At 36.8% G+C, this 21761-nt stretch overlaps 1 protein-coding gene across 3 annotated transcripts; it reads right to left on the bottom strand.

Moving 5' to 3' along the window:
• Nucleotides 1–215: 215 nt before the first annotated feature.
• LOC127633789 (LIM domain-binding protein 3-like) lies at nt 216–20325 on the bottom strand. Of its 3 annotated transcripts, XM_052113104.1 has the most exons (10): nt 20283–20325; nt 19847–20048; nt 12019–12170; nt 7340–7415; nt 4101–4123; nt 3197–3397; nt 2203–2232; nt 1415–1581; nt 1208–1244; nt 216–767 (listed from the first exon to the last, which is right to left on the bottom strand). In XM_052113104.1, exons 2-10 carry the CDS (start codon nt 19940–19942, stop codon nt 671–673), a joined length of 879 nt encoding a protein of 292 aa, XP_051969064.1. In that variant the 5' UTR covers nt 19943–20048; nt 20283–20325; the 3' UTR covers nt 216–670. The 3 variants fall into 3 exon arrangements, with proteins under 3 accessions (XP_051969064.1, XP_051969062.1, XP_051969063.1); XM_052113102.1 differs by lacking the exons at nt 2203–2232; nt 3197–3397; nt 4101–4123 and adding an exon at nt 6443–6789; XM_052113103.1 differs by lacking the exons at nt 2203–2232; nt 3197–3397; nt 4101–4123; nt 20283–20325 and adding exons at nt 6443–6789; nt 20159–20275.
• Nucleotides 20326–21761: the final 1436 nt, after the last annotated feature.

The raw sequence follows: 21761 nt of genomic DNA, 5'->3' as shown, positions 1-21761 counted from the left end.
CTGTACCTTAAAAGAGATCAGAACATCCTGCTAAACGTTTCCTTTTGTGTTTCATAAAAGTAATGACATCAGATAGGTTTGGAATGAGGTTGAGTAAAATTACAACCTATGAATTTAAGTTTTGGGTGAACTATCATTTAAAGAATGATGCTTAGATTTCAGTGCACTAGCATGACTAATAAAAGCTCACAACTGCACTCAAGTGACACGGACACTTCTGTTTATTTGGTATAATAATGTTTTATTCACATTAAAAATAGTACATATGGTTTGTTATCTCAATGTGTGCTGTGGTGTATTGCAGTGGATGTGGTACAAATATTTCATAATTTCTCTCAGGTTTACTTTTTTTACATCAGCAATTCATTATTCAGCAATAATTAAGGATAAACAGAGCAGCCAAAAAGGGAAGAAAAAGAGCGACATAGAATGAAAAATAAAATGACAACTGAGCACTGTTTCAGTGGCTGAAAGTTACATTAAACAGACATATGAACATCAAATACATTAGCTTTCAATGTGTTCACTTACAGGCTAGTCTATAACTCTAACTCACATTCCAATCACTAGAATACTCCTCTCTGCCTGTTGCACCCTCACATTACATCTCCTTCCTTTTCCTTGTTGATTGTTGCCTCGATAACCTGTGACCAGCAATATCATGTGGTATTTACTCCTGGATGTTAAGGATCTGTGCAGACAGGCCATGGTGCCAGTTTTTCAGCTTGGCAAATCGTGGGCCTTTTACCTCTGATTCAAACCTCTCCCTGTACAAGACAGGAGTGGAAAGAAAGAAAGAAAATTAAATGAAAATGCATAGTTATTGCAATTTATGTACAGGCCTTTATGCAGTCCAGACTCACGCATTTATAAGGATAGTTCACCCAAACTGGGCAATCAATCTCATGTTGTTTCAAAACCGTATGACTTTCTTTGTAATTTAACCAAAAGCAGTTATTTGCTTCTTTTTTTCCATACAGTGAAAGTGAATGGGCTGTACCTGGTCCCCATCCACTTTCGTTGTAAGGAAAATAGCAGCTTGGACATTCTGCTAGATAACTCTCGTTTTGATCCATGGAAGAAAATAATAAAGGTTTGAAACAACATATAAATCATGACAGAATGTTCATTTTTGGGTGAAATATCCCTTTAAGGTCTGACTTGTCTTTACACCAACAGTATCAATGAAGACAACAAAGTGGATTACCTCGATTTTCTAAGAGCCTCCTCATCTGGATCTTGCACTGTGACATAAGGAAAGATACGTGAGAGTTTACAAAATTAAGTCCAAAGTGTTTTTTATTACACAAGCTCTGTATTGGAGTAACATTATCTCATGTCAGAACATCAGCCTCATCGATTTGAATCATTTGCCAGTTCACACGGTGCTTTTATAGAGGAAGACTGGACTCACTATATTCAGTTCCTGTGATATGAGCAAGGATGCGGAAGGACTTGGACTGCAGGTTGGCGGCACGCCGTGCCCAGTCAGACATCTCAGACTCCTTATCATCAGGTTTGATCACAGCCTGGTAAACTGGAGAAGCACTGTCCACAAGAGGGTCTTTGATAGGAAGTGAACTAATTTCCAAGAGTGAGAGAGAGCGATAGAGAGATAGAGCAAGATCAGACATTCTTCTGTGTTCTTCGAATTTGGGGACATTGGTAATGATTACGTAATGTTTACAGCTTTCCTCCAAGAATGCTGATTTAATTAGTACAGCCAAAGAACACTATTTGTTGAATTTATATTTGAATGAATACACAAACCATATTATTCGTATTTCTACTAATGTAAAAGCTACATATGGATTCCACTCTAAGAGTTGTGCATTGATTTAATAATAATTCCATCTGAGTGTAAGATCCATCTATGAAAGAGGCAGAAGTAACTTTTCAAGAATGAGTTAGGATTTGATATGCATAAAACTAAATGCAGAGTGACCATGTTAGGAGAATGTAAAATGTTAGATGTTATGTAATTGATGGCAGATATACTCAGAACATTGCTTTTAGGTTACCATGTTTGAATTCTGCTTTTTAAATACAATGCCAGAAACACTATTTACTCACATATTCCCAATAGTATAACATGGCAATTGAACTAAGGGAGGAATTGACCAAAAAAGTCAACAGTGTTTATGCATTTTTGAGATGAGTAAATGTGACTGTGATGGGTCTGAATCGATTGTGGCTACTTACGCCAAGGGAGATCCAGCGGAGTCATCACCACTGTCAATCACACGATGAACCAGAATGGGAGGAGGCAAGACAGAGTCATGTCACATGAAGGGAGGGGACAAGCAGCAAGGGGTGGGGCAAGGATGAGTGATACAGGATGGTTGGTTGGTGTGGTGATTGGATGGTTGTGGATGGAGTGACACAATTGCACGCAGAAGAGGGAGGAAAAGCACAGATGAATTTGATACACATAACCTTGTGGAAGTCTAAAATTGGCCCAGACTTGGCTGGATGACTGTCTAATTAGCTCTTCCTGCTATTAACATCACAAATCAGAGGGAGTTTTACAAATTCTAATCAAAATATGAAAGACCCCATAAAATCAAAATAAGTGCTTTGTGGCTTTTAGTCCATGTGTGTTAGCCATCTATTCGCACATGTACTTCTAAACATGGACAAAGATCACTTTTAGCAGAGATACACTTTTCAAATGTACAGGCACTCTCTTCTGGAAAAACATATAAAATATATGACTACTAGGTTTTTTGTCCAATCAAATGCTTTTTAGGAATGAGATTGTCCATTCACCAATGCCAGTTTTAACCAACTAGCAAGTAGCAAATCACGATTAATGGCTCAGACATAACTAAAGGTACTTCCCCTCGATATGTCCCACCAAACTTCCTGTTGCAAGAGGGAAATATAAACACAGGAACGAAAATGGCACACACGATTTCATAGGGTCTTTAAACTGTAAATATATAACATTGAAAATTATTATCTCTACTGTTCAAAATAAGCAAAAGGTGAATTTATTTTTTTCTTCTTTTTTTTCTTTTTGTAATATCTCTTGTAATGTTTTTTCTGAGAACATTTTGAAAGTCTAAGATATTTTATATGCTTGCTTATTATAATGTAGGTAACCATTTGTAGCTACAGTGCAATGATCTGCTGCTGGTTTGTTTTGGCTTGTGCTTTGTATTGCAACATATTACATTTGAGGTGCACCTCTTACCTCAACTCGTTTCCTCTGGCTTGGGCCTGACCTGCAATGGCGTCCATAATGGCATCCTGAGAGTACATACTAATAGGAGTGTTGTACTGGGCATGGATAATAGTAGCCTTTCCACCAGGGCCCTTCACCTCGATGGGCTTGTGAGTGGACAAAGCTGAGTCCTTTAGTGCGATGGGGTTGAAGTTGGGAACGTACTCATGGCTGTCAGAGTTCAGGTGAGGTGACAAGATGTGGGAGGGTGAAAACCGTGCGATAGTGTACAGGAGGGTGGGTGAAATATGAGTGAAAACAGAAAATAGAGACATTTTAATAGCGTGATCAACTTAGCATTGACTTACCTCATGCATCTGTAAAACAGCACTCAGTTTGGCAATTTCTGCAGAGTATCATGTCCACAAGTTTATTTCAGTTTGCGTTACTTAGTTTAATTGGAATGATTCTTTAACTAAAATGGTTTATACCACCCAATGTTTTACAATGCAATACATGATAAGTTTATGCATTATGAATGCCACGAATTTGGCTCTATACACATACAAAATAATCCATATCTGACACATCTGTATGCACTCGTTTTAGAGCTCTCAATCTTTCCTGTGAACAATGCACTTGGCATGCAATAATTCCCTTCATAATAATCAAAAACCATGCAAGATGCAGTGACCAGAAATAAAACCATAACAAATGTCAAACAACTGTTTTATCCCATTTGAATACACTGAAAAGCATTCAACATTTCAAAATGTCAGAAATGTCAAATTACTCAAAATATCTTTTGAACATTCAAGAGTAAGCATGCAAACCACGACTATGGTACTGCATGTGGCCATGCTTCAGAGCACACACATTCACACACAACTCTAGATATTTTATATTTAAAAACTAGTTTTAAAAATGTACTGACGTGGCAGCTGTGTTGGCAATGACCTGGGACAACAGAGAAATATAGAAAGGGAAAAAAAAAGAGACAAAAGGGCCAATATTAGCCTTGATTTGGAAGTGTATTCATACTAATGACTGCTAATGGATGCTAACACATACATTAACATTAGCAGGGAAAACTGACTGGAATGACTTTAGTTTTACCACATGCAACCTGCTTCGCTTGGCGGTGCAGATGCCTGAATTGTTGGTATTAGCTGGTCTCCCATCCAGGTTTTAGATGGATTTTGGGTACTATTATAGCTTAAGACCAGCATGGCCAGCTAAAAGCAGCTAAAAGCAACACACCAGCTTTGATTCTCTCTCTCTCTCTCTCTCTCTCTCTCTCTCTCTCTCTCTCTCTCCTTTTTTTTTTTTTTCAATCTTCGTGTCATAACACAGAAGATGGTTATTATTGGTCACCACGGTTGGGAGGGTTACTTTTGAAATGCATTACACTACAGATTACAGTATATATGCTGTAAAATGAAATGTGTAACATATTCTGTTAGATTACTCAAGGTCAGTAATGTATTATAAATACTTTGGATTACTTCTTCAGCACTGGTAGATTTTTTCACTTGTTTTGACTATTAAAAACTCTGCCAGTACAGTAAGACAAAACACACATGTTAAAAATGTCTGAAGAATCAAGATATCTTATACAGAGTTGTTTCTAAAACAAGATCAATCAAATTGATCTAGTTTTAAGGATTTGTTGATATTTTTACAGGAAAACAATACAAATATACAAAACTTTTTGCCCTAATATCAAAGGTCTTACTAGAAAAGAAGAAATTATGATCCAAAGTGAATTTTCTTGATAAAATAATATGATCATGCCTGGTAACGTGCATGTAAAATTACTAGAAATAGCATTTTATATCAGCGTAAAGCTGACAATTTACACAAGTTTTATTTCTATTTCTTCTGCTCCAAACATACTTCAAACTTCTCTGTCTGCTCGTATGAATGTAACACATCATAAGAAAGTCTTTCACCGCTGTTCAAATGCACTTTGGATCACATCATTTATATGTATAAATGTTTTCCATCTGAATGGACTAAATATTAAATGAAACAAATGACAATAAAATGTAAAGTAATCTCTCATTTAGAATGTAACTGTATTGTAATTACCAATGATTTAAATTGTAACTGTAGTTGAATACAGTTACTAATATTTTGTATTTTAAATAAATAATACCGTTACATGTATTCCATTACTCCCCAACCCTGCTGGTCACATTTCTCATAAGTGTAACATTCTGGTTTGTTCCCAGAACAGATTGATTGACTGGAACAGGAGTTTGGCTGTAGCGGGACACCCACTATATTAAGGACTAAGAACAGAAAGAGCTAAACAACCCTTCACCTCACATTCAGTAAAATAACCAAACACTACTTAAATATGTGTACCACTAGATGCATTAAACAGCAAGGATCAAGCACCCAGGTCCAGATATATGATACTCTGCCTTTCTTGCAAAGTTTTGCTGTATATAACATTTTGGAGTACTTTTAGGTCAACAAAATAAAAAGTCAATGGATGCACATGCTCTGCTCAGCTGTGCATGTGATGTTGCCAAGTGGGAATCCTGTTTCTGTGAGCTGCAAATAGAGGATGGAATATGTGACGGCATCATTGTGGTAGCACTTTATTTGGGATGTACTGTTAAAGGAGTGACATTCAGGGCTGTTAAAAGAGCCAGAGAGCACAGGTTTGCACCCATTTTCAATTAAAGTAGAAGTGCAATGCTTGGTGAATGTGGGAATTTGTTGTCATGCTTTTGGACAGAAAGAGAATATACATTATTAAGATGGCAATAAGCCCATACTATGTAAGAAGATATCTTTTTAAGTGAAAGCACTATTTATAATAATTAATTGCTTAATCAATTAGCCAATTTAAGCATAGTTTAAGAAAATGGCAATCTTCATGTAATGACAATCATGTTGCTATTTGAAAGCAGCTTACATTTATAAACAGATATGACCTGGCCCTGCTCGTGTTGTAGGCAGGGGGGTCAAGTCCAACAGACCACTGGTGACCCTTGTGCCAAGCACATTACCAGCTGATCCATCGCATGTCAGAGCAGTAATGAAGGAATGTTCGGAGTATTCTTGCATGTGAGAGAGGTAATGACGAAATATTCTGAGTATACATTGCCATATTAAAGTGGATACAGTAGTGACACAGGTGAGGCTTGCCAATACCTCCCTAACCCCTTTTAAGTGAAGAGTTAGCACTAGCAACTAGCTTGTTAAATCAGATTTGGTGCACTTTCTATAAAGACACAGATAGATTATTATCATGTTACCTACCCCAGGAATGGGAGGCCATTTAGACTGCCTTGTTGCATGACCATTTCCCTTAAAGTTTCTGTTGAATACAGGGCTATGGGAGAATTATACTGCCCTTTCTGATTTGGGGTGGTTTTTGCCGCTTGCCCAAATGTGAGATACGTAGGTACAGGGGTTTTTGCAGAAGAATTAATTAAAGAAGCATTTTCTGTTTTCTCCACAGGTTTTGAAGGATCCACCTCAGGATTATGAGGTTCTGCCTCTGTGATCGGAAAGAGAGATTTTTTGGAGGGTTTTTTGGCCAAGAGGATGCCGTATATTTTGACTGGTTTTTCATCTTCTTCTCCTTCCTCAGTGTCCATGGTGTCCTTAGTATAAAATAAATCATTAGATCATATTAACAAATAAACTATAAGCCAAACAGGCAAGGCATTGAAGAAAGAGATAAAGTGAATAACATTTTAGCCGAAGTCAGGAAAGAGGGATAAATGAAGAATGGAGTAGCACAAGAACGTCAAACAGAATCCATCAGGCTACAACAATGCAGATGAGAATTGGACCAGTGGGATACCCACGAGGAGTTATGAAGTCCTTATTGTTGCTTGGCCAAAAAATGCCTGTAGAGGGAGTTAAGTGTCAGCTTTCGAGAAAACGTTTGTTTTCACAATCTCTCAGGACTATTTCCTTTCACTATACTACAGGCTTGGGAACTCCCAGAAATGGTTTGCCTGTAGCCAAAAATGTATGTTGAGTCTACTCTTTACAAAAGGTCAATAAATGAACATCTGTCTACAAAGCCTTAATTTCTGCATTCATTTTGCACCACAGTCAAAAAAATGAAGAGAGGAAATTATACAACTAGTTTAACATTTATACCTGGCACATGCAACATTTCAGACAGAGGGAATGTGACCTTACCTTCTGGTGAGGGATAACGGGCATAGGAGAGTCCATTCTTGGAGTGGCTGTGGGTACAGGAGCTGGACGTCTCGACCTGGGACCAGTATGGTATTCAAAGCAGAGGTCAATAATGTAAAACAAAAGCTTTTTGTGTGTCATGGGTCAATTCTTTCTGGGTTATTAAGAAGATTATGAGAAAAATTACATTCAAGATCACAAATAAATCACGATGTATGTCTTAAGAAACACAATACAAAGATTTATATATACACACTCTTGGCCAAAATTTTGAATAATGCACAGATTTTGCTCTTATGGAAAAAAAATTGAACTTTTATTCACCAAAGTGGCATTCAACTGATCACAATGTTTAGTCAGCATGGTTGTACATCTGGCCTTCCACATCTCTTTCTGTCCTTGTTAGAGGCAGTTGTCCTTTGTCTTTGAAGACTGTAGTGTACACCTTTGTATGAAATCTTCAGTTTTTTGCAATTTCAAGCATTGTGTAGCCTTCATTCCTCAAAACAATGACTGACTGACGAGTTTCTAGAGAAATGTTTTCATTTTTTTACCTAATATTGGCCTTAAGACACGCCAGTCTATTGCATACAGTGGCAAGTCAAAATCAAACACAAACACAATGTTAAGCTTCATTTAATGAACCAAATAGCTTTCAACTGTGTTTGATACAATAACAAGTGATTTTCTTGTACCAAATTAGCAATTTAGCAGGTGTTGGAGTGACGGCGGCTGGAAATGTATCTGGTCAAGATTTGATCAAAAATGACTTTTTTTCAAATAGTGATGGTGCTGTTTTCTTACATCAGTAATGTCCTGACTATACTTTGTTATCAGTTGAATGCCACTTTGGTAGATAAGATGTACCGAGCTTCTTGGAGAATTCACCACAGTTCTTCTATCTATTTAGGCTGTCTCAGTTGCTTCTAATCTCAGACTGACATGATGTTCAGTGTGGGACTTTGTGATGAACATGACGTCTGTTGCAGGGCTCCCTGTTCTTCGATTCAAATATTTTCTATTTGCAAAAGTAATGTTTGGGAGTATAACATTTATATTTCCTATTGAGACACTAAAGCTGAAGATATCAATAACCATCTTAAGACAAATGCTATTATGACACATATTATGTGCGTATTATGATTTTGCTTATTACTATATATATATATATATATATATATACAGGTGAAACTCGAAAAATTAGAATATCGTGCAAAAGTTCATTAATTTCAGTAATTCAACTTAAAAGGTGAAACTAATATATTATATAGACTCATTACAAGCAAAGTAAGATATTTCAAGCCTTTATTTGATATAAATTTGATGATTATGGCTTACAGCTTATGAAAACCCCAAATTCAGAATCTCAGAAAATTAGAATATTGTGAAAAGGTTCAGTATTGTAGGCTCAAAGTGTCACACTCTAATCAGCTAATTAATCCAAAACACCTGCAAAGGGTTCCTGAGCCTTTAAATGGTCTCTCAGTCTGGTTCAGTTGAATTCACAATCATGGGGAAGACTGCTGACCTGACAGTTGTGCAGAAAACCATCATTGACACCCTCCACAAGGAGGGAAAGCCTCAAAAGGTAATTGCAAAAGAAGTTGGATGTTCTCAAAGTGCTGTATCAAAGCACATTAATAGAAAGTCAAGTGGAAGGGAAAAGTGTGGAAGAAAAAGGTGCACAAGCAGCAGGGATGACCGTAGCCTGGAGAGGATTGTCAGGAAAAGGCCATTCAAATGTGTGGGGAGCTTCACAAGGAGTGGACTGAGGCTGGAGTTACTGCATCAAGAGCCACCACACACAGACGGGTCCTGGACATGGACTTCAAATGTCAAACGTCTTACCTGGGCTAAAGAAAAAAAGAACTGGTCTGTTGCTCAGTGGTCCAAAGTCCTCTTTTCTGATGAGAGCAAATTTTGCATCTCATTTGGAAACCAAGGTCCCAGAGTCTGGAGGAAGAATGGAGAGGCACACAATCCAAAATGCTTGAAGTCCAGTGTGAAGTTTCCACAGTCTGTGTTGGTTTGGGGAGCCATGTCATCGGCTGGTGTTGGTCCACTGTGCTTTATTAAGTCCAGAGTCAAAGCAGCCGTCTACCGGGACATTTCAGAGCACTTCATGCTTCCTTCAGCAGACAAGCTTTATGGAGATGCTGACTTCATTTTCCAGCAGGACTTGGCACCTGCCCACACTGCCAAAAGTACCAAAACCTGGTTCAATGACCATGGTATTACTGTGCTTGATTGGCCAGCAAACTCACCTGACCTGAACCCCATAGAGAATCTATGGGGCATTGCCAAGAGAAAGATGAGAGACATGAGACCAAACAATGCAGAAGAGCTGAAGGTCGCTATTGAAGCATCTTGGTCTTCCATAACACCTCAGCAGTGCCACAGGTTGATAGCATCCATGCCACGCCGCATTGAGGCAGTAATTAATGCAAAAGGGGCCCAAACCAAGTACTGAGTACATATGCATGATTATACTTTTCAGAGGGCCGACATTTCTGTATTTAAAATCCTTTTTTTTTTATTGATTTCATGAAATATTCTAATTTTCTGAGATTCTGAATTTGGGGTTTTCATAAGCTGTAAGCCATAATCATCAAAATTATATCAAATAAAGGCTTGAAATATCTTACATTGCTTGTAATGAGTCTATATAATATATTAGTTTCACCTTTTAAGTTGAATTACTGAAATTAATGAACTTTTGCACGATATTCTAATTTTTCGAGTTTCACCTGTATATATATATATATATATATATATATATATATATATATATATATATATATATATATGTATTGTTTTTTAATGATTACAAATCACATTTTGGGCATATAGTGGAATTGAGTGATTCTTTGCCATGTACCCCTTTTGCTTTAATGACAGCATGCGCTCAAGCTGGCATGACTAAGTTTGTGCAAAAACCTGATGATCCATGTTTTCCAAGCAGATTGAGAATGTTCCAAAGAGCATCTTGTGTGTTTCAATGGAAGCAAGAAAATATGACCTTACATGGTCAATGTCATAAATTTGCTAACATATGACTTTTGACAGAATTAAACATTTGTATATTATAATACATATTCCATAGAATTTAAACTGTAAAGAGTGTGCCCTTCATAAACAGTATCTCTTGGAGGCTCTAATTTCACTAGAAAAACAGAAGGAGCCACAGAATTATCCTTTAATCAGAGACATGCAAACTGAAATAATTTCACATGGCAATGTTTTTGCCCACAAATAAGTTCAATGAATAAATTAAATGCTTAAACCAATGACGGTGTACAACATATTCTATTCTTTGGCCTTGAAAATAATAATTCTTAAACAAAGAAGAGGAATGCTCTTTGAATGACCTCACAGTAAGAGCTCTTGAAAGATTAAAAAACAGCAGCATGCTGTATATGCAATAACAATGGGGGGCTTTTTACAAGCCAGTAGGCATAAGAATGTTCTTAAAATCCATCATCAAGCACTCAATTTTTGCAGGGGAAAAGACTGTAGCAGAAATACAGGTGCACCTTGCAATCCTACTGAGATGCTTTTGATTGGAGAAGGGCACGGCAAATGTCACAAAAAGAGCCCAAATTACATAAATCTGTAAGTGATAGGGCTCATTTGTTTGAAAGGTAAAACCCTAAAACATTTATCTTTATTATGTCATTTTATGCTAATATAATAGATATTTTAACAATAAATCCTCTGGAAATCTACACTGTAGAAATAATTTTCTTAGGTAACTTAAACATGGCCTTTATTCAAAGCAAAATTATCATTCATCCTGACCTAAATCAACCTAACTAAATAAGGTTACACAAACAAAATTCATTTTAAGGGTTTGACTAAATGAAATGCATCTAATTTCTATAGATGGATCCTATTTTGCACGGCAACAATACTGATTTTCGCATTTATAAGAGAGTGTCTGGGGAGAATGCAACCTTTTTCTTTTCTTACCCTCCTCCAATCAGTAAAGGTGGCAGCTGTCAATTTCAAAGAGCAAATAAGGAGTAACAACTAAGCTAAGCTCCTGAAAATCCCTCTAGACTTGGAGACAGAGACAGAGTAAGAGTTGCTTATAAAAAGAGACTAGAACCAACAATATGAAATGTCACATGGAAGCTAAGGTATCGCTGTAACACGTCCTCCCTTTATGTGCATGCTGCCACATGAAAGGACTTAATCTACTTCTGGATAAAGGCTTGGGGGTGTCTGTCCACACTAATTTAATAAACTATATTAAAAAGGCGAAAAGCGTCCCAAAAGTAACATCAATGCCTTAAATTTATTCATGCTGGTAACCTGAAGGCTACACAAGACACTGGTGATTTATCATAGACACATTTCTGAGTTCTATTATGATGTAAGTATATTTATTTGTATGCTAACCCTCACTTGTAGTTTGTGCCAGCTCAACTGTGACTACAATTAATCAGTTCACCCATGAGTGATATAAACAGAGGAGTTTCATTGCTAGCTAAGTTTGTCTTCTACCAAAGTGAATGAGATGTATTGCTGATGGCTTCACGAATATCCATTCACCAACAAACATAATGGAAAATCATCAGATGGAAAGACCGAGAAAGTGTTTAGGTTAAAGCAAAAAAGATAAAGAAATATCAAGAGGTAAAGGGTAGACCTGTGAACACATCAGTGTTGGTGTTTACCTCTGCATGGAGAGAGTGAGTTTGGCAGTGGCTGACTTTATTTTGTTTTGGGCTTCCAGATGGGTCATGCCCTCAGTGCTGATCCCATCGATTGCTGTTATGATGTCACCTTGATTGAGGTTTCCGCTTGCTGCCTTGCTACCAGGTGTGATCTGTTGGCAGATACCAAACATTCTCTTAAATTGACACCAAAACCACAGAATGACCTGACAAAATTATTTTTTTATTCATTATTTTGATGGAGATATGATGTGGTTTTGTCCATACAGTGGACTGCTAATGTGACACACATATGAATGTGCCACAGGGGAAGGTAAACACCCTTGAGCCGATGCAAACATGTCTGTGAGAAGATGGCGCTTGATGGTGACCCGGCATAATGTATTGACCTCCTGTTTTGCCAAAAAGGACACAATGGCAGCATAATGGTAATCATTGAATGGTTTAATATCTTCTGAATTGATACGATTGATTTTGATGTGAAACAGACCAAATTGTAATAATTTTTTCACTAAATCTTGACAACTGCTGTCTCCTTGGTGTGATCATGATTTGAAACTCAATTACAATTCCTCGGTCTTGACAAAAAAGTGAAAAAGGGTTGCATTCCTAGTCTGCTTCTCACCCAAAGCCACTTGAGTTGTATGGATTACCATCATGCTACCTTTGTGTCTTGTTTGGAGCTTGAAATTGTTGGATCCTATTGATTTGCATCGTATGGATATATTAACACCTCATATCTTCATTAAAAAAATCTTTGTCCACAGAAGAAAGAATGTCATGTGAGTTTGGAACAGCAGTTAATGATGAGAGAATTATCATTTTTAGGTGAACGATTCCATTAAGAGAGTTTGAAAAAGCAAAACCAAGGAGATAGAAATCGAAATCCCATCTTCGCAATAAGCCTAAACTTTCAGGCAGCTCATTGAAATGTTAAAAATAAAGATTGTTGTTGGCGCCCCCCCACCTCCCTCCATTTGACTCCATTTTATGGGGTCCTGCCACTAACCCTTCTGTCCCACCTGCTGACATTACGCATCTACACTAGTAAATACTGCACCCACCAGTGAAACAACAAATAACTTATGGAGATCTATTAATAAGGGAGCACATATGTACCATAGAAATAACTGGAATCCAGGTAGTTGGAAATTAGATTCTGGGCAGCTGACATAAATACTTTGGGAAGCTTATGCATCCTGCTTTTTCCTGCAGTGTGACACACTATACTCATCTAAAACTATTTTTAACAGCATTTTGCTAATTTTTGTACAATTATAAATGCTGTGTCATTAAAAACTCAGAGACTAGTAAAACTGTACGTTTTATTAAGTTTCACACAAATCACAACTACAAAGGCTGATTATGACCTTGTAAATAATTATTTTTCACAATATACTCACACACTGCTACAGTATGTTATGATATCGAAACAATTTCACTCTAAAGCATAATTTCAAAACCTAAACATTTTAACATTTGTATTACGGACCCACCAACAGTAAAACTGTAATTCCAATGTGATGAGCTTCCACGGTAGCTCTAAAGTACACGATTCAGCACCAGTCAAGTATGCAAGCTGGCATGTGAGGTGAGAGTGTCATAGAAGTGACGTAAGATGGCATTGGTGCTCCAGAGAATGTACTTTTCATTTCTCATTTTGTTTTTGGACACTATCGATTCGGTTTGGGTGTTGGTTAAGGGTAAAAATTTCCAATTTGTTCATGTCTCATTTTAAGTTTAGGTTAGAAATGTAGGGTAGGGATGTATGTTTTACTTATTAAAACCTAAAAATCCTGTCTTATTAAAACACCATTTCATGGTACTACTACTGCTACTACTACATAAAATGGTTTTGTATAGCCCATGTTAGTGAATACACCAGTTTTCCCATTTGATGTGATGTAACTCAACTGGTAGTGCATGTCACCAGCAAGGTCAGAGTTAAATTTCCAAGGAAGGTACATTCTGATCAAATGCAGGCTATTTCTTGAGAGCACAGTGAGTTTTTTAAGCTATAAATGCACAGAAGTAAATGAGAATATATGGCAGTAAGGTATATCATTTAATTTATCACAAAATGAATCACTGACTGAACTCACTCACAGCTCAATTTTGTCAATTTTTCTCTTGCTTTTAAGTAACAAGTTCAAATGAGGTAGTGTATCCTGCATATGTGAAAAAGTCTGTCATGTCCCGGAAGAACTGGTTTGACAAAACCTCCTACATCATAGAATCAGAGACCAAATTGGCTAAGGATATATCAGTCAACTGCAACACAATGATGCCCTGAACAGATAACGTCGCCTCTTTATTTTTGCCAACCCTTGTTCCTCTTAAATGTTCTCTCTTTTTCAGGGTGGGAAAAATAAACATTGCATTATTTTTAGAAAGAACAAATATATATTATGTATCCTATCTTCTGCAGCCTAAAACAATGCTTTTATTTCATGAATGAGATAGAGTTAGACACAAAAGATGCCCCATTCTTCGAAATACAGCTGTTAATTTAAGCTGTTAAACTGCCAATCTCACGTAAACGGATGCTAAACCCAATGACCTGCTACAATATATATATATAAATCTGTGCATTTGTATCTTAAAAAACTCACCGTGCTCTCAAGAAATATATATATATATATATATATATATATATATATATTTTGCCTTGTGGACAACATTTGAAACAGCATGTCTGTTTACAAAAACCCAATGCAGATGAAAACTGCCATAACTTGTAGCATTGACGATCAAGCTCCATCCTCTCCCTTTAGTACCTTATATAAAAATATGGAGTTCCACTATACATTTCCCGTTATTGAAGTACACACAGAGACCCTCTGACTTCATACAACTGAGTTGGTCCAGCAGTAGTGGAAGGATGACAGCAGAAGCTAAACTGTAAATTGGTTTAGGTTATAGGGAGACAAAGCTCTTGGCACTGTGGTTTAGGTCAGGGTTAGGAGAGTAAACCTTGTTAAATTCCAACTTTAATTGTCTTTTGCCACCTTTTGAACTGTTCTGACAAGAAGCAAAGGTTAGGGTGATTACTGGACTAGCTGTGGTAAGTGTGGGTGTGTGCATGCTTCTGAAGGCTGCTGGCATTAGTTTGTGCTTTTCTGTTGCTTAAGACAAGCATACATACACCACAACATTCACGATCAGCCACAACATTAAAACCACCTGCCTAATATTGTGTAGGTCCCTGTCCCAAATCAGCGCCAATATGCATAATAGGGCCTGACCCTTCCCACTTTTATGCCTTTATGCAAAAGGGCCACAGCTTCATGAAGTCTGACCTCCTAAAAAGCCAGGACCAAAGACCTTGAAGAGACTACAAAGCAGTCACCTTCAAAGGAATTGTATAGACTTCTTTGCATCATTTGTTTAATAAGTTGCAAGAACTCTGGCAAAAACACAGGCCATGAGGAGACACAATATGAACATGAAAAAAAGGCAATATAATAAAATAGGATAAGAAAAAGACAGATGTACTGTAGGTACATCCCTAACCAGTTTGCATTTTTAAGTATTCATCTGTGGAGAAATTACTCAATCTGATCCTTAACATTGAATCCAGACTCTCTGTGAAGCCCTGCTCAGAATGTAATATTGGCTCTTTGCAGAAATGGACTCCAGTATCGTCCACAAAACTATATAATGACGGAAATTATATTGAGAGGACATTTATTGCCAGTGCTTTCCATTCTCTATGGTGCCACTTAACAAAGCTGGTTGGGTGCTTGCAGAACCACTTACAATATCTCTCCATTTTAAATGCATCATTATCAAATTAACTTTGCTCTTATCAGAATTTATTAAAGATATCATTGATGCAATTGAAAGTCCTCATTTCTACTCTGTTCTCTTTGCATTTTTCTGATGTAACACTCTGGATGAAACAAAGACAAAAACAAGCATCTATTCAATGTATCTAATAAAAGAGTCCCGTATTGTCTTAAAATAGTCTGAAAGTACTCTTATATTTCTGCTGTGGAAATGTTTTAATAGAAAAGGAACCAACAGCTTCAGCTTTTTTTTCAGACTCCAAGCACTTTTTAAATTCAAGATGACCTTATGCTTTGTGAAAAAGTTTTGTTCCCTACAAACCACAGTCTCTGCACTGTTTATATTTATGCTCCTCAAAAGTATTTCTGCTGGACTGACATTCAGTGTTAGGCTAAAATCAAAGACCATTAGTCAGGTTTTGCAGGGGCTAAAAGTGATTGTTAAGCCCTGGGATTGTCAATTCATTCATTAGTGACCACAAGTCTTTTTGTTGAGGTTCACAGAGGAGTCCAGTCAGTGAACAATTCAGGAGGCCGCACTGTAAAAAGTGGTAACCTGCTGTTGATACATTAAAGGAATATTCTGGGTTCAATACAAGTTAAACTTTGTCGACAGCATTTGTGGCATAATGTTGATTACCACAAATAAAATATTTCAACTCGTACCTCACAGTGGAAGTGAATGGGGCAATTGTTTTTAGGTTTTAAAGGTAGAAATGTGAAGCTTATAATTAATATAAAATTCATTTTCATTTTGAGTGCCTCACTGTAACCCAGATCTTTTTTAAAGGGACTAAAAGTCTGAAAGTCTAAATTAATTTTTTTGTGGTAATCAATTATGCCACAAATGCTGTGTTGAGCTGAAACTTGTATTGAACCCAGAATATTCCTTTAAGGATCTATATCTCCTTGAACCCTTGAAAATGACTTTTGTTGGTAACCCAATGTAGTCAGGTTGATTTAGCTATTTTATTTGTATTTTCTTGCTTAAATAAAAGCTGTACGTTTTGGTGTTAACTCATGAGGCGCGTTTCTAGGTTAACAGTTAAAACAGTTTTCATGTAAATGAGCGATTCTTAATACTTTTTATTACCTTTTAGACCAAGTTTATAGCAGCCTAAATGTTTCATTAGGACTATGGCACTTCTGGAATGTGTACCTTTTTAAAATGCATTTTTAGGATTTACAAAATATAATTTACTTTATTTATGCAAATTTATAAAAATGTTGTTTACAAACTATAGCTTAGAATGCACACACACAAAAATAAACACATAAACAAATATGCACATATTAGCGACATCATATTATGTCCCTCACTTGTATTAACTTTGTAATTTTGCCTTGTTTGTAACATTGAGTACAGGTCATGTATTAATTTTCATTTTCAAGTTGGATCATAGTTTGCATGAAAAACAAAACACAGCCATTGAAGTATATTTGTGAGGTGATATTTCAAAAGGTTGCCTCTCAGGTCTAAATCCATTTGTCAACAGCCACAGTAAATGACTCGCCCATCTAGCTTGAGCTAACATGAGCTATTATTCGGCTCCTCTATTGATACTAATATCACATATTATGATGACAAAATATCAGATTGCCAGAATTTACAGAATCAAAGTATTACATTAGCTAACCCACGAATTATCTTTTGCCTTCAAAACAAATGCCACAAGGCATATACTGTACCTTTATCACATTGGCATTTCACGTTACACACTTTCTAAAAACACACAAGGGAATGCAGGGAGAAGATCAGCAAATATTACAAAAACAATGTAAACACTGCAAGCAATAACTAGGTTTCTTTGTGGAAGTCAGCATCTCTATCAGCCTTGGGACCAGGATCAAAGGAATAGTTCACCCTAAAATGAAAATGTCATCATTTACTCACCCACATGTTATTCCAAACCTGTATGGAAAAAGGAGAAAAAAGGAGATGTTAGGCAGAATGTTAATCACCATTTACTTTCATTATATGGAAAAATGAAAGTAAATGGTGATTGAGATTAATTCGATCGAGAACATTTTCACTAAAATCTCTTTTTTTTCCATTAAGTCAGCAGGCTTGGAAGAACATCGAGGGTAAGAAAATGCTGAAAGACTTTTCAGTTCTATCCTTTTAAAATGTTATGTCTTTGCAGTGCTTTAGCAATGGCAGGCAAATCTCTTATTCCATAAATTTAAAATAAAATGAAAAACCTGTCACCTCTGTTTGAGTGGTTACATGTACATCAATAAGCTTTGACTGAGGTTTGATCCTTGTCTAAGGATTCAGGCATTACAGACACCTTCCACATATCAATTTACAGATATCTTTGTATTCAGTGACAGCTGTGAAGGGAAAACTAGCTAAAATATAAAGATGGTTTCCAGGATTGACTCTGATTACAATGTCAAAGCGTGTGCCACTGACAATCCTGATTAAGAAAATAATGGAAATCCAAATATGCAAGATATATTTTCCTGGTATGACGACTATATCAGCAATGTTCTTCACAGTAGACAAGCAGCCAATATGAGGACCCAGACCGTCTACGATCTTGACACTTCCGTTTACTAAAGTAAAAGCCAATGAAATGCCAAGAAAGGTCTCAGTCATGGAACAAACAAACTGGGCTAAACTCCCATACAAGGCCAGAAGCTTCTTGTAAGGGCTGATAGAAAATCACCCTCTGTTAGAACAATAAAATCTATTTGAGCTGTTAGACAATGCATGTCCACGTCAATGAATACATAAAATAGCACAATGAGGATTCATGGAGCAAAGTGCTTTGTATTAACAATTTGATTACATGAGGGAATAAGCTGCGCTACTCTGTCAATGCACAGCTTATTGATTTAATTGGGAGTGTAAGACAATCTCTTTGTTCCTCTTTGATGCTGAGGCATTCTGGGATAGCACCGTTTACAACAGTGAGTGTCCGCAATATCATTCTAAACTCTGATTGTGTCCATTTCACAGTAATGAGAAAGCTATGTCAATCTTGTCATTTTGTCTGAGGTAAGCAAATTTAACACTAGGAAGTACCAGCATGTTGGTTAAGATGATGGATGGGATGCATTTTCCATCAAGACAGGAATTCTGGGAAAACAGCACCTGTTTTGATAATGCTTTTAAAAAGCACAATGCAAAAATGCGGATCAACAAGAATTTTACTGTATTTCCACAAAACAAGACTGTGGAATATCGCGCACCCGGTCCCCAATTGGCCTGATGAGGCGTGCGAGGGATAAAGGCGGCCGGTGACGATTGTTCGAGAGAGAGAGAATTACGGGCATGTCCGCATGTGTGTTTGTTTATGGTTTTGGTTTGAGTTTTCATTAAATTATTATTTATGTTGACAAGCCAGTTCTCGCCTCCTCCTTGCCCATCCTTGAACTGTTTTACAAAGACATAAAATTGCAACCTCTACCTAGAATAAACAACAACCTATAATCATATTTACTCTTAAACACTTTCTTGTGAGATGTTTGATGTTTTGAGGGCAAGCCTCCATTTTTAGTCTTTACATTTAAAGAGGTGTCAATTAATTTTTCTCTTTGGGTATGTAAGTTGCATATATCCAGGCTTCTCACATTTCACTTTCGACTTCACAAGCACAGATTTATTTTCTTAAGGCTTGCATCATTAAAGCTATTCATAGACGTTTCCACTGTAAATACAAGACAACACCTCTCACCTCTTTCAGACCAAAGAGCCAACAAAAAAAAAAATGGGTTAGAGAATTTCTGCTTTGACAATAACCAATTCAACAACAGCTGCAAAGTGTTGTTACATAACAATAACATATGCATGAATGTGACATCACTGTTACCCACTGCCACTGCCTTAGGGAAGGTAAAACATTAGACCTCTATAAAATGTCTAAATAATCTCTAATATGGGTTATTTTAAATCAAAGCAGACTTATGATTATGATATATAAATTTTCTACCAGTATGCATACATTCAATGAAAATATATGCTGCTGATTGACTGCCGCTGATGTATCGTATGATTTGTACGCATAAAGTAATAGTCAGAGTGGTTGTCTCACCCGGGAGATGGTCAGGGCCATGCTGAAGTCTTTACCTCCCTGCAACCTGAAGCCCCATGGCGCAGGTCCACTCAGGGTTACTGTGTAATTGCTCATTTTGTAGAGTTTAACAGAATCGATTAACTCCTTTCTTTCCTTTCAGTTCTTCTCCCTGTATTCGGGAAAACAAACACCCAGGGTACGGGCAGGCACCGAGAAGTCTCTGAAAGAGAACAACAACAGACAAGAACCATGATACAGTGAAAAATGCACCTTAATGCCTTTATTCACCAACAACCAAACACAAAGGACACAAGCGCCAACTTAACTGACTTGTCAACAAAATGTAAAACCATACTACAGACTAGATCATACTTTAACGGAACAAATATTTAAATCCCAACCCTGTTTACATTAACAAAATAAGTTTTAAAAAGCAATGGAGGAGAGTTCTTGCCTGCTCGGAAAGCCTGGACAGACAGCCTAAGTATAGATCCCCTCTGCAGAAAGTGATAACACTCAAGTCCATGGGGCCCTTATATGGTTGGTAAGGGGACACCCCTAGATGCCAAGCCCCCATGATTCACATGGTGAATATAGCATCTTCTTAGGGTAACACATTTTTCCATTCTGCCATTGGCGCCCACTCACAGGGCACAGTGGATATCAAGCTAATTGGAAGAAACTAATAAACAACAAGGGGCCATTAAACTTACTCCATTGGCAAGGGTTTTGTAAACAAGGTTGTGTCAGTTTGAGGCGATTTCTACCTGGGTGCTCATCTGTTAGTTTAAATGCAACTAAATGGGCGTAAGATTTTATTGAGGTGGTGGGACTGATTGCAACTGTCATCATAAATGTCCACACCCCTCTCTCTATCATAACAGTGAAGCAACACATTGACACCTCCTCCTAGTGTGAATCCTCTGAGGCCTTGTCTCCTCATTCCAATTTCACAATAGATGTTTAAACACTGGGTTTCACAAATCCAGTGTGAATGCGTTAACTCTCTTTTTTTAAGTGATGTTGATCTGCACTGTAAATGTCCTTCATGTGGTAAGATCTAAATTAACTGATTTTATTCAAGACAAAAATACTGTATTATTTAACATCAATGATTCAACCTGACTGCATTATAGGTAAAATACATAAATAAATAAATAATCTATTAAGATTAAAGGTAAGATCAAGTACAAATAAGGAAACAATTTAAAGTGCACTGAAAAATGTGGTAACATCTAAAAAAGTGAAATTCAAGTCAAAACATCAACGAATCAACCTGAACACATTAGATTTCTAAAAACTACAAAACTTAATAAAAGTGGACTTTTAATGCAACATCCAAAATAAATAATTAAGTTGCATGATTGTTGTTGTTAAAAAGTATTTGTCTTAAATGCTGTTCACATTACATGTCTAATTTTGGTCAGTTAAATTGAGTAGCACCTTCCACAAATTATCTGCTTTAAACTGAAAATGATGTCCTAATCCACCCATCCTCATGTCATTCACATTTATTTATTTAATTTCTGTTAAATGCAAAAGGAGTTATTATCAAAATGTAAAAAAAAAAAAACCCTGTACTTTTCCGCACAACTAAAAATGTATGAAATGTATTGGCTGTATGCTTCTATTGTAATTTTGCTTGGTTCATTAATACAATAGATAGGTCCTGTATGCTAAATGAAAAGTGTAGCACTAGGCTGGAGAACTTATAAGATGTTAAAAAGTGTAAGTTTCAGCATTTCACAATTTTATATCTGCCATTGGTGCCCCCTTAAAAAAATAGGTCCACGAATCCCCTGAGTACAAGTTTATGTTGTATTTATTTTTGTGTAGTTCCACTGAAATTCACTATGGCCTCTCTGCCTCTCTGGATTCATTTAGAAGAATCAAAGAAAATCCCATGTCTTGACATGTATTATTGTCAACAGGC

The sequence above is a fragment of the Xyrauchen texanus genome, chromosome 40 (genome assembly GCF_025860055.1).
Source record: "Xyrauchen texanus isolate HMW12.3.18 chromosome 40, RBS_HiC_50CHRs, whole genome shotgun sequence".
Classification (NCBI taxonomy): Eukaryota; Metazoa; Chordata; class Actinopteri; order Cypriniformes; family Catostomidae; genus Xyrauchen; species Xyrauchen texanus.
This window is presented reverse-complemented; position numbering and strand designations above follow the sequence as displayed.

What these genes read in the sequence shown, in the direction of transcription:
- LOC127633789 (XM_052113102.1), bottom strand. Translation starts at nt 19,942, where the DNA reads ATGAGCAATTACACAGTAACCCTGAGTGGACCTGCGCCATGGGGCTTC. An exon ending in CCGTTATCCCTCACCAGAAG is followed by an intron (nt 6,790 to 7,339) that starts GTAAGGTCACAT and finishes TTTTATACTAAG; the next exon opens with GACACCATGGACACTGAGGA. An exon ending in TATCACAGGAACTGAATATA is followed by an intron (nt 1,245 to 1,414) that starts GTGAGTCCAGTC and finishes CTTATGTCACAG; the next exon opens with TGCAAGATCCAGATGAGGAG.